This window comes from Micropterus salmoides, unplaced genomic scaffold (assembly GCF_014851395.1).
Source record: "Micropterus salmoides isolate LMB-PRFRI ecotype aquatic unplaced genomic scaffold, ASM1485139v1 Ms_hic_scaffold_21, whole genome shotgun sequence".
Taxonomy (NCBI): Eukaryota; Metazoa; Chordata; class Actinopteri; order Centrarchiformes; family Centrarchidae; genus Micropterus; species Micropterus salmoides.
This window is the reverse complement of record NW_024041262.1, coordinates 13,358,471-13,375,869: the sequence shown is the minus strand read 5'-3', so window position 1 is coordinate 13,375,869 and position 17,399 is coordinate 13,358,471. Positions and strand designations below refer to the sequence as shown.

General features: G+C 41.5%; 1 protein-coding gene and 1 long non-coding RNA gene across 3 annotated transcripts; both read left to right on the top strand.

Moving 5' to 3' along the window:
* Positions 1-8,633: 8,633 nt before the first annotated feature.
* LOC119916103 lies at positions 8,634-10,886 on the top strand. Its single transcript, XR_005447071.1, has 4 exons — positions 8,634-9,110; positions 9,218-9,272; positions 9,386-9,668; positions 10,544-10,886. It is a non-coding gene; the product is annotated as an uncharacterized LOC119916103 (long non-coding RNA).
* A 367-nt stretch (positions 10,887-11,253) lies between these two features.
* On the top strand, positions 11,254-14,804 carry LOC119916102 (translational activator of cytochrome c oxidase 1). 2 transcript variants are annotated; one of them, XR_005447070.1, is made up of 6 exons: positions 11,254-11,354; positions 11,534-11,822; positions 11,925-12,031; positions 12,337-12,470; positions 13,267-13,540; positions 14,308-14,436. XR_005447070.1 is itself a non-coding variant. In XM_038735983.1 (6 exons), the coding sequence occupies exons 2-6, from the start codon at positions 11,537-11,539 to the stop codon at positions 14,515-14,517; spliced, it is 900 nt and encodes a 299-aa protein (XP_038591911.1). In that variant the 5' UTR covers positions 11,255-11,354; positions 11,534-11,536; the 3' UTR covers positions 14,518-14,804. The 2 variants fall into 2 exon arrangements, 1 of the variants encoding a protein (XP_038591911.1); XM_038735983.1 differs by having other exon boundaries at positions 11,255-11,354; positions 13,267-13,429; positions 14,308-14,804.
* The last annotated feature ends 2,595 nt before the right edge of the window (positions 14,805-17,399 follow it).

Genomic DNA, 17,399 nt, shown 5'->3' with positions numbered 1-17,399 from the left:
CATAAGCCTATTATATCCTATCATAATAAATAGAAGCAGTATGATTTAATAATCCTTGGTCCCATGGCAGGAGACCAACATTTCCTTTGCTGTTCCCATACTGGGACACTAATACAGCCCACAATACTGTTTGTGCCAATTGTATGGAACCTCTAATCTCTATTGTGCTAACCTCCCTGACACACAAGATGTACAATATTTTTGCTTGGGTTGCTGTTATTTTTAAGTTTGTATGCTGATTCTGCAGTGGTTCCCAATCACAACCAGAAAAACCCAGGGGTCCTCAAAGAGATTTCAGGGTCCCATGATTCAGGAAGTATTACACATTTTCCTCATTCAATACATCTTACAAACTAGAGAAAGTGTCACAATGTGGGTGTGTCTGCTCTGCTTAGTTAGTTCTTAGTCAGTTTGGTTATTTTTAGTCTTTTCTGTATGTGTTACATTGTCTCTGTTTTGAGTTTCAGTCCTGTCTGTTGTCTTGTGTCTAGTTCACACTGCGTGTTGGAGGTTCTGTTTGTGTAGTTCTGATCTATTTACTTTCATTATTATTCTGATTTTGATTGTTATGCTATAGTCTGTCCTCATTATTCAGTTTAATTATATAGTTTGTCTGTCTATCCTGTTTTAGTTTTGCCTTATTATGTTTAGTGTATTTTCTGCATTTAGATTTTCTTGTGTCTGTTCCCTCAGTAATGCCTCTGCCTGCTTGGCCCTGTTTCAGAAAGCAGGTTTAGTGAAAACTCGAGTAAGTTGAGCCTGAGATGAGGGATAAACTCTGTAACCCCGGCAACTTACGCTGTGAACCTAAACTGCTCTGGAGGAGGTTTACTTCAACTAACACTGAGTTTCTCTCTGACTCCTCCCCTCCTGCGGAGCTTGAAGCGGCTGTCTGACATTTCCTCATTCAGACTGTCGATATCAAAGCACATATTGGAACACAGTTACGTCTTTAGAAACATCGTAATCACGGAAAAATAGCTGTTAGTTTTTTTAGTTTTTTTTTTACCCAAACATGATCTTGAACATGACGCTTTTTATGATCAATATTGTCATCGATGTATGGACAGAGAGTTATCTTTGGACATCGTAAATTTATCCTCAGCACAGAATAAAATCTATAAACTACACTGTCCTTTATAACACAGTGACTCTGTGGACATTAAGGCAAAAACACTTAGGCCTACTGTGCACTACAGTGCTGCAGTTTAAAGTAATCTGTGCAAAACTGATCAATGAACAGTAACCTTTCATATTGTAGTCGCACAGATTGAACATTCCCATCGTAGTTATCAGCTGGATATGATGTGAATATTTCTGAGTGAGGATGACGGTGGTGCAGCTGAAACAAATAAATGTGGTTTAAAAGTGAGTTTTTCATTCAGAAACCTGCTTTCTGAAACAGGGCCCTTGTCTGCTTAATATTTAGAGTTCCAGTTAGTGTATGGTCTGTTTTGCATCTGTTAGTGGCCCTGTTTCAGAAAGCAGGTTCAACAAACTCTGAGTGTAAACCTGAACTCTGGGTTGACAACTCTGAGCTGTCAAACTCCGAGTTTTCTGTTTCAGAACAGCATTACATTTTATACAGCGTTGCTCATTCATTGGAATTTCCTTAATGAATGATAAAGAGCTGGAATTCTCCTACAGCCTGTTATTCATATTAAATAGCTACAGGCCTGTTTATTCAGCTATAACCTGACGGGACTAAATGCCAGTGGCAATAACTGAAGAGGAAAATATTAATTGAACAGATTAGACACAGTTTAGGCTGCTCATGAGCCTCTGATTGTAAAGTGACAGTCCGACTCAGCAGGCCTATTAATGATTTTTTTGCAATGTAAAATGTGTCTAGGTTCAAACTGACTATGAAGTTTTAGACGTCTATGTTACATTAATAAAATCTTGCTCATTTCGTATTTTATGAAATGCTGTCAAAACACATTCAGGCTATCAGCAAATAATGAAAGAGTCACTTTTAAACTACATTTATTTGTTTCAGTTGCACCACCGTCATCCCCACTCAGAAATATTGTTGAGTTTTAAAAAGTTACAACAAACTTAATTCCAGTGTTTCAGTGTTTTTCTTCAAATGTAAAACTGCAGGATTTTAGGCCAGGCAATTGCATTAGAATGTTGATTAAACCATTGTTTGTATCCTCTTTGTAATGTGAAGAAAACTGACACCTCTTTGTATAGTGCCAGAAGGACTGTTTTGTTTGACTGTTTCATTGACACTTAAGATAGGTCAAGGTGTCAACCATTTTGGAGACAAGCCCAGTTGTTCTCTATGATTAGTTTAGAGCAAAAGACTGTTTATTCCTGTAGATTGAAGCGGGGTTTCACGTCTGGGATCGGTGCTCTTTTGTTCGACCAAAAGGTAGAACAGTAAGGTACACCCTTCCCAATTGGGTGACGACCAATGGCTATGGACCTAAGCTATTTGGAGGAAAATGGACCCGCCCACATACCTAGAGGATATTAACAATTTATTTTGTGAGAATCAGGACTGTAAGCTGCGGATCTGGGAGGAGAAGCAGCTTTTCAGTCCACTGCTGGAGGCGGCTTTAGCTCAGTCTGTTCGGACTTGACTGAAAGCTGTAAATCTGAACGGAGGACCAACTTTTCAGTCCACTGCAGTGTTATTTGTTTGTTCTGTAATGCCATCTCTTTATTCACTAATTTTTGTAATTAAATCTTTTTGTTAATTTTCATTGGACTGAGCCTCTCCTTTCTCAAAATCTGAAAAAACGCAACAATTGGTGACCCCGACGTGATTTTGAGAAAAGGACAGGACAAAACTTCAGACCAAGAGCAGATGATTGCCTGATTTTCACACGGGCCCAAATATCAGAAGGTAAGAACAGAGACCTGTTTTATCAAAACTCTGTATAGGCTGTATAGGATATTTTAGGTGTGAGAATCAAGCACAGTCTACTCCGTAAGTCTGTTAAAATTTTAAAGTGATTTAAAGTGAAGATACCGACTGTTAAACAGCATTTGAGATGGTAATACAGAACAATGGTATGTTATTGTTGTTCTGTGTTGAGGGGTTAGAGTCCCCCCTTAGGGTTAGAGTCCCTAAGTATTGTTTGTCTAAGTGTTGAGGGGTTGGAGTCCCCCTTAGGGTTAGAGTCCCTAAGTATTGTTTGTCTAAGTGTTGAGGGGTTGGAGTCCCCCTTAGGGTTAGAGTCCCTAAGTATTGTTTGTGTATGTGTTGAGGGGTTAGAGTCCCCCTTAGGGTTAGAGTCCCTAAGTATTGTTTGTCTAAGTGTTGAGGGGTTGGAGTCCCCCTTAGGGTTAGAGTCCCTAAGTATTGTTTGTGTATGTGTTGAGGGGTTAGAGTCCCCCCTTAGGGTTAGAGTCCCTAAGTATTGTTTGTGTATGTGTTGAGGGGTTAAAGTCCCCCCTTAGGGTTAGAGTCCCTAAGTATTGTTTGTCTAAGTGTTGAGGGGTTGGAGTCCCCCTTAGGGTTAGAGTCCCTAAGTATTGTTTGTCTAAGTGTTGAGGGGTTGGAGTCCCCCTTAGGGTTAGAGTCCCTAAGTATTGTTTGTCTAAGTGTTGAGGGGTTGGAGTCCCCCTTAGGGTTAGAGTCCCTAAGTATTGTTTGTCTAAGTGTTGAGGGGTTAAAGTCCCCCTTAGGGTTAGAGTCCCTAAGTATTGTTTGTGTATGTGCTGAGGGGTTAAAGTCCCTCCTTAGGGTTAGAGTCCCTAAGTATTGTTTGTTTTGAGGGGTTAGAGTCCCCCTTAGGGTTAGAGTCCCTAAGTATTGTTTGTCTAAGTGTTGAGGGGTTGGAGTCCCCCTTAGGGTTAGAGTCCCTAAGTATTGTTTGTCTAAGTGTTGAGGGGTTAAAGTCCCCCCTTAGGGTTAGAGTCCCTAAGTATTGTTTGTGTATGTGCTGAGGGGTTAAAGTCCCTCCTTAGGGTTAGAGTCCCTAAGTATTGTTTGTTTTGAGGGGTTAGAGTCCCCCTTAGGGTTAGAGTCCCTAAGTATTGTTTGTTTTAGTGTTGAGGGGTTAGAGTCCCCCCTTAGGGTTAGAGTTTGTTCTGTTGTTCTGTTATATTATTTCATTTTTAGTACACACACCCAAAACCCAAAGAATAAGACACAAACTGATGTGTAGAAGTCAGGGATAGACAAATTAGCAAAATGGCAGACAAACAACCCCTGCAGCCATCCTCAAGCATTACAACAGAAGACCGGAAGAATAAGATTTTCCAGAAAATTGAGGCAGCCACAGAAAAGAAAAACAGACGAAAAACAAAAAAGAAGCTGGAAAAAATGTGGATGGATTGGCAGGACAGAAAATTGATCCCAGGAGATACAGACCCATGTCCCACTGGAACATACAGAACACGGATAATAGGATATGAAAGAGGAGAAGCGTCCAAAGCTCAAACAAAATGGGAGAGGAAAGGAGAACCGAGATTTGGATCAACAAAAAGAGCCCTTGACAAGGCTGCAAAACGTATGGCACGTGTCTCTCAGTTGTTGATGTACGTGAAGCATGTCATCCCAGAAGAGCCCAGTGGAGCTTGCTCAGAGAAAGAGGCCAACTCGGACACCACCAAGGAAGAGCAGAATGAGTTTAAGGACCTTAGACTACATTCAGTGATTCCCACTGCTCCCCCACCATACATGCTGTCTCAACCCAGGCTCCCTACCCCCTCTCGTCCACCTGTACAAGCCCCCTTAATGCCGGTAACAGTAGGAGTCCTGGAAGTTGATGGAGTTCCTGATGCAAACCGAAAACTGAATGAGTTGATATCAGAGGTTCTGGCTGTGGCCCAAAATGCACAGCAAATGATAAGCGAGACCCAGAGCATACTGGAAACAAGCAGAACAGGAAGTGGCGGCACCGGTACGCCAGTGACAAGCCCTGTGCATCCATCCTTCTCCACCCTGGATCAAGGACAAATGTGTAGAGATAATGAGTGCACTGGAGATGGAGCCTTCAGGCTCAGGGAGGAAGCCACCATGCTGGGAAGTGAAAGACAGAGACTGAGGCAGAGACAAACAGAAGAGGAGAAGAGAAAGACGAAGAGTAAGAAAAAGCCTAGAAAACATAGGACTGGTTATGACAGTGAAGGACAAGAAGAAAGTGAAGAAGAAATTAAAGAAAGGAAAAAGAAGGGATGTGTGACACATCCAGAGAGGAAGGAAAAAGGTGAAGACACCTCCAGTGATTCTTCTGAGTCAGAAGAAGAGGACAACAACAAAACATGCACACACAGACTAAGGGGCAAAGTAAAGGTTGCCCTGCCACCCACCACATCTGAAGGAGCAGTCCTGACCAGTCCCATCTTAAGCCCCACCTGATCACCCATAGAAAGCACAACACAGGGACAATACCCTCTGTTGGCTGGAGGAGGAGGAGCAACAGTCTACCAGCCTTGGAAACACAGGGACATGGAAGCATTAGTGACCAAACTGCCACCACTACAAAAAGGAGGACAAAGATGGATCATCGAATGTGAGAAATACACAGCAGGAGACCAGCTCTGTTTGGGAGACATAAGAGCACTCATAAGACGCATAGAAGGAAATATTAGAGTCCGGGAACTGGATGGAATAGCCAGATGCACCACTGAAGCAGATGGCACACCTTTCAACAGGTACAGAAATGTCTACTGGGAGGCAGTAAGAGATAAATTCCCTACACTAAGATCCCTTACTGGATTGGACAGCCTTAAAAAGATGCCTGATGAGGAGCTGCATGTCTTTCTAAGAAGGTGTGAAGATGAATGGTTGGAAAGCACTGGAGAACGCTATGATCACTCCACCTCTAATCGCATGCTGTACAGAGACAGAGTGATAAAGGCTCTCCCATTAGCAGTCCAAGCCAAATTGAAAGACATTGCGGGACTCAACATCATGGATGAAGAACACTGGCGACTCCAACTGACTCATCACTGCAGCAGATATAACAAAACAGAGTATGAACATGATGAAGAGTTAAAGGCCCTCAACAAAAGACTGCTGAAGATGCAAATAGCAGAAAAAGAAGACATTATAAACAAAGCAAAAGAAAATAAACCCGAAAAACAAATGATAATGGGATCATTTGCAGGAGAAATACAAGACGTGGTTGAACAGGCCGTAGCTGCTGCAATGGAAAAGCTACCAGTAGAAACCACACCTTCACCCACGTGGCCACCATGGGCAACAACAGAACCAGTTCCTCCACAGCCATACCCCATGCAATACCAGAAACCACCATCAACAGGACAGTATAAGCCCAGGACAACAGGATTCACTGGCTGTTACAAATGTGGACAGCTAGGACACTGGTCCAGAGATTGTCCTTTCGAAGGTCTACATGCACCAGTGCCTTATGGCCTACAGAGAGGAAGAGAATCCTCAAACAGAAGAGGACTACCAAACACAGGGAGAGGAAGAGGGAGTAACATGTCAACTAACTACTCCCAGTTGCCAATGACTGCCTGGGAAGAGGAACAAGGTCCAGAAGAATCCTGGCCACACGCACCACCTGGGGGCCTCACTGTGCAGTTTCCAGGGTTCCAATCAGTGAGACCATCACCAGACAGTCAAGATCATCCCAGGTGATATGGACAACTTCAACTGGCGCCAAGGTAGCTGAGAGGGACACCTGTGTCTATGCATCACAGTGCAAAGTGTTTCCCCAGTGAGGATCCCCTCCAACAACACAGACAATGGCTGCAGCGCTCACCACCGTCCTGGTCAGCACAGTTCAACAAGATGACAGACAAGTCTTGGAGCTCTCAATAAACAGACTGCACTAGTACTCATATAACCACAACACCCACACAGATTATTGATTCATTTGCACTCACCAATTGAACTGATGTCATTTACACTGATTTTCTACACGGACTGTTGCACACAAAAAAGGACAATAACTGTCATAACCAGTGAAGACGCAAGAAGAGGATGCAGAGGGGAGACGTAACATTGGCATGTTACCAACGCAGGAGGAAGAGGTCAGAGAAGAGGAAGATGATTTTTTGCTTAAACCATGATTTGATTTTACAACTTCTGACATTTCAATGACATCATTGTAGATTTGCTAAGTCTAATAGTGATTTCACACCAATAAATGGTGTGAAAGGAGGGATTGTTGAGTTTTAAAAAGTTACAACAAACTTAATTCCAGTGTTTCAGTGTTTTTCTTCAAATGTAAAACTGCAGGATTTTAGGCCAGGCAATTGCATTAGAATGTTGATTAAACCATTGTTTGTATCCTCTTTGTAATGTGAAGAAAACTGACACCTCTTTGTTTAGTGCCAGAAGGACTGTTTTGTTTGACTGTTTCATTGACACTTAAGATAGGTCAAGGTGTCAACCATTTTGGAGACAAGCCCAGTTGTTCTCTATGATTAGTTTAGAGCAAAAGACTGTTTATTCCTGTAGATTGAAGCGGGGTTTCACGTCTGGGATCGGTGCTCTTTTGTTCGACCAAAAGGTAGAACAGTAAGGTACACCCTTCCCAATTGGGTGACGACCAATGGCTATGGACCTAAGCCATTTGGAGGAAAATGGACCCGCCCACATACCTAGAGGATATTAACAATTTATTTTGTGAGAATCAGGACTGTAAGCTGTGGATCTGGGAGGAGAAGCAGCTTACAGTCCACTGCTGGACGCGGCTTTAGCTCAGTCTGTTCGGACTTGACTGAAAGCTGTAAATCTGAACGGAGGACCAACTTTTCAGTCCACTGCAGTGTTATTTGTTTGTTCTGTAATGCCATCTCTTTATTCACTAATTTTTGTAATTAAATCTTTTTGTTAATTTTCATTGGACTGAGCCTCTCCTTTCTCAAAATCTGAAAAAACGCAACAATATTCACATCATCTCCAGTTGATAACTACGATGGGAATGTTCAATCTGTGCGACTACAATATGAAAGGTTACTGTTCATTGATCAGTTTTGTACAGATTACTTTAAACAGTGATTACTGTAGCGCACAGTAGCCAAAGTGTTTTGCCTTAATGTCCACAGAGTCACTGTGTTATAAAGGACAGTGTAGTTTATAAATTTTATTCTGTGCTGAGGATAAATTTACGATGTCCAAAGATAACTCTCTGTCCATACATCGATGACAATATTGATCATAAAAGCGTCATGTTCAAGATCATGTTTGGGTAAAAAAACTAACAGCTATTTTTCCGTGATTACGATGTTTCTAAAGACGTAACTATGTTCCAATATGTGCTTTGATATCGACAGTCTGAATGAGGAAATGTCAGACGGCCGCTTCAAGCTCCGCAGGAGAGGAGGAGTCAGAGAGAAACTCAACGTTAGTTGAAGTAAACCTCCTCCCCAGCAGGTTAGGTTCACAGCGTAAGTTGCCGGGGTTACAGAGTTTATCTGATCTCGATCTCTGAAACCGAAAACCCAGAGTTTCCCTCATCTCAGGCTCAACTTAATCAGAGTTTTCACTAAACCCGCTTTCTGAAACAGGGCCCTGCTCCGTTAGCCGTTCAGCATAAGTTACCATGGAGATCTACCCCGGTAAGAAGTGAACCACCTTCGTGGTAGGCCTACTGAAAACCCAGGCTTAACCCCGAAGTTACCTGAGGCCCGTTTCAATAAGGAGGTTCAACCAACTCTGAGTTGACTTACCCTGAGATGGGAAACTCTGAGTTTCCGGTTACAGAACAGCTGAAATGAGTTAGTTCAATCAACTCTAAGTTGACCGACTCTTAGTTAAGCGAGTGCACCACAACTATAAAAAGCCCTTATCAATGGAGCGCAGATATAATGAGTCACCTTGGCAACAAAGTCAGACAAAAAGAGGTCTGCGTATTTCTCCCCAGCAGAACTGGATGTGCTTATGTAAGCATATGCAGAATTTGAAGACGTTTTTTTTTAAAAAAAAGCAACAAGGCTGCAGCGTCGGAGGAGAGAGAGTTAAATTGAACTGCACGGCTATCGGCCGACGCTTAAAGTCGTGTAGGCTGCACGAGCCTTTAGTATAACTTGTAGAGCACTGGGGTGATGTGTGTGTTTGTAAAGCGGCTGTGTAGTCTGATGTTTGCTGTATGAATTTACGAAAGGACTAATAAATGTCTATCACCTATAAACGTGGACAGCTGATCCCGTTACGGGGGCGGCGCCGCCAAGCAAAGGTAGCCTACTTCTTAAACGACACATCGATAAATCGTTGAAATAATCTATCGAAGCCATATTTCCATTTACATTATTTTGGGTTGGGTTTTTTGGTTGGTCCCAACAGATTCGGATGGTAATATCTCTTGGAGCCTCCTGTCCCAACATAACCCCAGGCAGTTGTAAGTAGCCTACTCAATACACCATAAATTATGACAAATAGTATTATAAAGTGTACTCTATGAAGTTAGTAAGTTTATATCTATAAATGGTCATTCTTATCTCTACCCCCCAGAGTGTGGAAGAACAGCAGGAGGAAGGCCCATCAACTTCTGGTGCACAGATGAACACAGTTCAGTGATTTACAGTAAATGCCACAGTTTAATTTTGAATTTTAGATCTACATGATGTAACTCTAATCTACTATTAATTAAAATTTTTCAGTTGCCAGTTAAGGAGTTATATAGACTTCTTCTTATTAAAAAGATAGGAAAAAAAACAGCAAAGAACTTGTATACTTGGACCACCAGATCCAAAAGGCAGATCTGGAAATCAAGATTCTGAAACAAAAGCTAGAGGTGAGTGTGTGGTCACAGGTGAATTCTAGGAAGTATTGAAACTATATTAAAATGTAACATTTTGGGGGGGTTTGTAGGAAATGAAGAACGCCATATAAATTGCTGTGATTTTGTGTTTATTCATTTTTGTTTTTGTGGTGGTGGATATCATGATTAATCTGAGAAGACATTGCAGCATATCATATCCCGGACTACCCTTCCATCCTGGAAATCTGCAGGGTTGATGGGGTCTTCCTCAGGCTCTTGTAATTGTAGGGCAGGGTGTTGCTCCCCTCTAATTATGGCAATATTATGAAGAACAACACATGCCACAATAATGTCGCAGGCCCTTTCAGGGGTTACTCTGAGGTAACGTAGGCACTGGAAACGTGCTTTCAACAGGCCTAGGTCATCTCCACCCGGGCTCTCGTCCTGCAGTGTGCCACACTGAAGCGCTGCTGTGGGCCTGGTTCAGGTTCTGGGTAAGGGGTAATAAGATTTGGTTGGCATGGGTAACCCCTATCTCCCAGCAGAAAGCCATCAATCTCTCCTGTAAGAAAGTTCACATTGCTTTAGTGCTGCATAGAAATTCCCCTGTAAGAGTGTAGTGCATACATTGAAATATGTGTATAGGAAATACATTTACTTACCCCTTTACAGTCTATTGCTTAGGGTTGACTCCCGATACATTCTTGAGTCATGAACAGAGCCGGGCCACTTGGCCTCCACATTTGGGATTATATGTGCAGCATCACATATGATCTTGACAGTGCAAAGAATGAGAGATACAGTATTGTGATGTAGTCTTTGACCATTAGAAACAGTAGGCCTTCAGTGTACCTGCACATTAATACTGTGGATAGATCTCCTGTTGACATAGTCTGCTTCATTTTCAGAAGGTGCAATGATCGGAATATGTGTGCCATCAATGCATCCAACCACATTTGGAAATCCTAAAGGGAATTCTGATTATTAGGTTACTTCCAGGGGTCGCAGCAAGATATTCTTAACTGAATGTCATTTTTGGTTTACATCGTACTCTGCCAGTAAGTGTGCTCGCCTTTTGTTGCTTGAATAAACTATTTTGAACTGTACCTCCCCCGCTCTGTGTCCTACATTTGGGTCCACTAACCTCTCAACCACACCACATCCTGACAGAAAGGACTTGTATGAGAGCTAACATGTGTGTGTATAAAAATGACTAGTTCATAAAAAGAAAACATGGGAGACAACATTTATTAGATGACGACCTTAGCCCATAGTTTGTGAATATTTGACTGCCAATAAATCTGTCAGCCTAATGCTTGAATCATTGCTCAAGCTATTTTATTATTTTGTAATAGTTTTTATTTATTACAACAATTTTAGTTACAACACATAGCTACTATTAATACATGACTATAATAATTTCTATTGAGTTTTATTTATTTCCCCAGGTTAAAATCATTGTTGCTCTGTATGAATTCCAATTAAATGTATTCATAATATATAAAAAACATACAATTTAAGAATAATGAATGTCACTAAGGCTTATAATAACATTTTTATTCTTACAGTATGTTATGTTAAAAGCATTTTGCTTGACTGATCTTTTATTTTGAAAGGCAGATAATTCACGTCATCGCAACCGGAAGTACCGGTTTCACAACGAGGACAGCGGCAGCTGCTTGTTCACCTGACTTGTCCAACTGTCAGGACTAACAGCAGGTTAGAATACTTCAGGCTCTTTCATTTACTTGTCGATATAAAAATGAATGTTTTCTAAAGTTAGAGGCCTCGTCTGCAGACGGAGGCTCACAGCCTTGGACAAAGTCTTTGCTCCACATGTTCAGCAGGTTACTGTAACCCCGTATTTATGTACACTGTGGGTGTGTGTGTGTGTGAAGGGCATGACGGGGACGGCGGTGCTGAGGGCTCTCCGGATCCTGTGCCCCCGAACACTCGCGTCGACCTCAGGCAGGTTCCCGGCCCCGGTGCAGTCCGTCCTGTCTCCGGCTCCATGTGTGTTGTACCCGCCGTGCAGGAACTATCCCATCAGGACGATGCAGCTGTGCTCTGCCTTATGTGCAGGACACAACAAGTGGTCAAAGGTGAAACACATTAAGGGCCCTAAAGATGAGGCCAGGGGCAGGATGTTTATGAAGTTTGGTATGATGATAAGGATAGCTGTGAAAGGTGAGATTAAACAACTAGCTGACGTAAAAGAAAAGCACGCATGTAAATCTCAGTTGTTTTCTTGTCTATTATGGCTCATTTCACTTTTCGTTTCGTCTGCAGAGGGTGGATCCAACCCAGACATGAATTTAAACTTAGCCCACATACTGGAGCAGTGCAGAGCCAAGAACATGCCCAAAGCGTCCATAGAGGCTGCAATCAAGAGTGCGGTAGGTTGGCAACACCGTCACATACAAATGGGTGAAAACGATAAGAAAAAACTACATAATGTGGCTTAGTAAGGTGTTTGAACATCTGAACAGCTTAAAGTAGATTCTCCAAGTCTCTGGAAAACTACAAATATTCCTTAATTTGTCACCTGTCTGTATATGGAGCAGGTCTATTGATCAGCACATGAGTTTACCAGTATATAACATATAAGAAGAAAGGTATTGTGAAACAGTTTTACAATAATGTGCTAGTATGAATATGCAAGACAAGAAACTCATTCATGTCTCTTCTCTTGGCTCTACAGGAAAAGGCTAAACCAGCGTCCCAGCACATGTTTGAAGCACGGGGGCCCGGTGGATGTCTGCTGCTCATCGAGATCCTGACTGACAACACCTCACGCAGCCACCAGGAAATCAAACGGCTGCTTATCAAAAATGGGTCAGGACCGGCTTTATATAATCTTACCCTGCTGTGACTGTGTACACATGCACCACACCACTGATGGTTAGTCCCGGGTGTTAACCTGATCTGCTTGACACTGAAGATCAATAGGCCATTTCAGACCGTGCCACGTACTGTGAGTCGAGAAAGGTGGAAGTTGCAAAGTTGCGTTATTGGCCCTCACACTCTGGTGGAGCATCCACCTCTGCGCTGTCCCAAACATCTGGTACTTACATAATGGTAAAACAAACACTACTAGTTGTACACAAATACTTTTTAACTGGTCTGAAGGGAACGCCTTAAATGTACATCAATAATGCAGCAGTATTATTCTACAAAAATTACATACACAGGACAAAATAGGGTAAGAATGCTGTAATACATGGTGATCATACTATATTGAAAATGGAGGTTGATGTAAATGGCAGGAGCCACTAGATGTCCCTAGACTCTATTAAATCTGGATCTCCTACCCAGATGCAGAGAGCTACGGCTTGTTTCTGCAGTTTATTTGCCAAAACTCTCTGACACTATCTTAATGACACATAACGGCTTAATTTTATGTTGTGTTTTTTTTAAATAATCTTAAATCATTATATTATCTGCCACAAATAAAAATACACAACTGTAGTTCTACAAGTTCTGACTGTCTAACAAGCAGCTGCATGTCATTTTTGAAAATAATAAATAAATAAACCTAAAAAAGTAGATACGATACAGATACGATCTCCTCATATAGTTTAATTTAGGATTAGGTCGCCTCACAGAGGTGTAATTCTGCACTCATCCACAGAGGGATGCTGTCAGATGGAGCCCGCCACAACTTCAACAGGAGGGGTATGGTGCAGGTGCCAGGCCACAATATCTCAACGGAGCGAGCTCTGGAGCTGGCTATTGAGGCGGGAGCCGAAGACGTCCAGGAGATGGAGGATGAAGAGGAGCAGCCCCTCCTGCAGGTCAGACATGAAGAGAAGAGGCGAAAAGTATGGACACATGAGGGAACGCGTCTCTAGATGCGGATAACAGCAACACTGATGGGAGGAATGAGGGAGTGTGGAGCCTTCCTGGTAGGCTCTGAAATTTAAATTTGAAAAAATATGGCCTCTGCATGACTCTAACCAGACTCACAGAGATACTTGTGTGAGCTGACCACAAAGTATTTGTTCATAAAAATTAATCCAGTTTAGCTTAAATAAATGGCTGTTCAAGTATCTTCAGCCATTAATTGGCTGACCAAACTAAAGTAAATGAAATGCATTTTATAATCCAGAGAAGACACAAACAAACTGTTAAACGCTCTAGAGATGCATGAAGAAAATAATTTACATGAATATTTCAGATGATAAAATTGTTTTTGTTTCTTTACAATCCATGTGTCTAGTTTTCTGTCCTAATTGTGCTACCAAAACACTGTCTGTACTTTCTGAAGGAGTAGAACACAGTCAAACACATGTATCATATTTTCCAGCAGCGGGTTGCTGTAACACTTTCAGTCCCATCTTTACAGATTCTCAGCAGAGTTTCTAAATAAGCTGTAGTGTGATCACTACTGCCACATAATTTCTATCAGTATGTATTGCTGCAACATATTTGGCATAATTGTTGCAATATAAATAAAATTTTTAAGTAATATCTCCCCCGCTACAGACCACTCAGAGGACCAGTAAATCAACCCCCTCTTTTCGTAGAATAAAACACTATAATACAACATTTCCACAATTAAGTGCGATTAATGAAAAATAGCTTTAATGAATGAGTGTAAATAATGATAAGCTGCAGCTCTACCACTGTTACTAGTAGTAACTAGTAGTATTATTGGTTTCTCTCTCCCTAGTTTATTTGTGACATGACGGAGCTGAAAAAAGTTCGGGCCTCGTTGGAGGAGCTGGGAATGCAGGTTATATCTGCTGGGTTGGAGTTTGTTCCCCGCACCGTTTCATCTCTGGACCAGGACCAGCTGGATGCTGCTTCAGTGCTAATAGAAGCCCTCAATGACTGTGTAGACGTAGTGCGAGTGTGGGACAACATTCATCCTGTCAGCTGAATACACTTCATGGACACTTGGTGGATACTGGATATCTTACACATGGAATATTTGATTTCTAAGAGAAAGGATTTGCCAACAGATACCCAGTACTGCTTGTAAAAAAAATACCTCTTGTCATTATCAGTATGAAAATGAGTGTCTCGGCTATTTTGATGCTTTCTGTGTGGTAAAAAATTTTAATGAATAGAAATAAAATTGTTAAGATGTGGGAAGTAAAATAACTTCCGCATCTGCATTTCTATGTTGGCACATGCAGAAGAACATTAAACATTGGTGATAATAGGTCTTTTTTTCATAGACTAATCATTTATAAGATCATGAAGAAATTAAAATGTTCTATCAAAGTGAAATTTCACTTGTACTTGTTGAGGAAGGAAGCAAAGTTTATACATGGATCAATTTAAAAATCCCCTCAAGACATATAAAGTGTTTTGCTTAAAATAGTAATCTATGTCTGATCTGAGTCTTTAAAAGTTTCAAAAATAAGATATACTCCTTCTCCGTTATAATCCAGAATTTATGAATATGCAAACATCTTTTAATTTCAAAAGTTTAGCTGCTGAAAAGGATGTGTCCCACTTCACAGAAAAGTCTACTTACAGAGGTTTCATGTTTTACACATCACACTTGTCTATGTTGCATACTGCACCATGATTGGCTCCAAACTAGGGGTGATGTCACATATCATGCACATTAGGGGGGCAAAGAAACTTGCCCCCCTACAGCAGAGGAATGTGAAAACAGCCTTGTGTCAGACTCTGCATGTACAGGATTTCACAAAAGTGAGTACACCCCTCACATTTTTGTAAATATTTGATTATATCTTTTCATGTGATAACACTGAAGAAATTACACTTTGCTACAATGTAAAGTGATGAGTGTACAGCTTTTATAACAGTGTGGATTTGCTGTCCCCTCAAAATAACACATCACACAGCCACTAATATCTAAACTGCTGGCAATAAAAGTGAGTACGCCCCTAAGTGAAAATGTCAAAATTGGAACCAATTAGCCTTTTTCCCTCCCCTGTGTCATGTGACTTGTTAGTGTTACAAGGTCTCAGGTGAGAATGGGGAGCAGGTGTGTTAAATTTGGTGTTATCGCTCTCACACTCGTTCGTACTGGTCACTGGAAGTTTAACATGGCACCTCATGGCAAAGAACTCTGAGAATCTGAAAATAGAATTGTTTCTCTACATAAAGATGACCTAGGCTATAAGAAGATTGCCAAGACCCTGAAACTGAGCTGCAGCATGGTGGCCAAGACATACAGTGGCTCAACAGGACAGGTTCCACTCAGAACAGGCCTCGCCATGGTTGACCAAAGAAATTGAGTGCACGTGTTTAGCATCCTATCTAGAGGTTTTCTTTGGGAAATAGATGTATGAGTGTTGCCAGCATTGCTGCAGATGTTGAAGGTGTGGGGGGTCAGCCTGCAGTTCTGGCCAAGCATGTTTCCAGACCTAAACCCTATTAAGCCTCTGTGGGGCATCCTCAAATGGAAGGTGGAGGAGTGCAATGTCTCTAACATCCACCAGCTCTGTGGTGTCGTCATGGAGGAGAAGAGAACTCCAGTGGCAACCTGTGAAGCTCTGAACTCCATGCCCAAGAGGGTTAAGGCAGTGCTGGAAAATAATGGTGGCACGCACAATATTGACACTTTGGGCCCAGTTTAGACATTTTCACTTACGGGTGTACTCACTTTTGTTGCCAGCGGTTTAGACATTAATGGCTGTGTGATGTGTTATTATGAGAGCAGAGCAAATTTACACTGTTATACAAGCTGTACACTCTACTACTTTACATTGTAGCAAAGTAATTTCTTCAGTGTTGTCACATGAAAAGATATATAATCAAATATTTACAAAAATGTGAGGGGTGTACTCACTTTTGTAAGACACTGTCATTCTTCACAGTGAAGTGATGGAACAATAAGCAACCAAAATTTCTCACTACAGAATTAGCTCTTGTCAACTGTCAAACACTCCCTCTTTATAAGTACTGTCCATGCAAAGCTTTGAAAAACAATATATTAAAAATATATTATATTTATTTCTAAAACAAACAAAGAATACAGATGGCTTAAGGTTAAAGCTGAAGGACATGTTGAGCCAGTGACCTCACAGGTCATTACTCCCTCATATTACTGTAGCGTACTGTAACATTGTAGTCAATAAGATCCCACACTAGCACTATGCATTTAACACAGCCGGAACTATATTTCAGACCTATACCATCAAAGAGAACTGCATACAAGAACAGTGGGATGGTAATTTGATGTTAACGGGGAAGTCCAGTGTAATGGCTCTGAGCCCATTTGCTCTATTTATCAATGCTTGTCATTGATTTTCCTGTCAGTTGCCCTCAGCTATAGCATGGCATTAATTAGTTTCCAGCGTTGGCGAATGTCGCGCGGTTACATGCGAGCTGCAGGGCAGTTCTCTGCCATGTGCCAGAGTGGAGAGTTCAACATTGACCTCTGAATGAAGGAAGTACATTTGTTCTAAATATGAACCACGAAAGAGGAGAGTGAATGTTTTGGACAAGACTTGTCAGAAAAGTGTCCTGAAAGACGGATATTTGAGTCATGGCTACTAGTGGTAAAGGCCAGAAAGGATCTGACGGTCTGGTTTCAAATAAGGTATGTTGTTTTTATTTACATTCATTGAGACTTTGCTTGGTTGAAAAGAGGTTTTACTACAATGTCACTGCTGCCTTCCCTTTGCAGTAACACTCTGTGAGCCAAGTGTTGAGACTATACAGTATAGCTGATGGCAGAGTATTTTTGGGAGGGGCACAGCTAGATTGGCATTCTGGGAAATCAGAGCAGAGAGGAATTTAAGGTGGGCTTGCAGAAGATTAAATGTCACTGAGTAGTTT

What these genes read in the sequence shown, in the direction of transcription:
- LOC119916102 (XM_038735983.1), top strand. Translation starts at nt 11,537, where the DNA reads ATGACGGGGACGGCGGTGCTGAGGGCTCTCCGGATCCTGTGCCCCCGA. An exon ending in AGGCTGCAATCAAGAGTGCG is followed by an intron (nt 12,032 to 12,336) that starts GTAGGTTGGCAA and finishes TTGGCTCTACAG; the next exon opens with GAAAAGGCTAAACCAGCGTC. An exon ending in AGGAGCAGCCCCTCCTGCAG is followed by an intron (nt 13,430 to 14,307) that starts GTCAGACATGAA and finishes CTCTCTCCCTAG; the next exon opens with TTTATTTGTGACATGACGGA.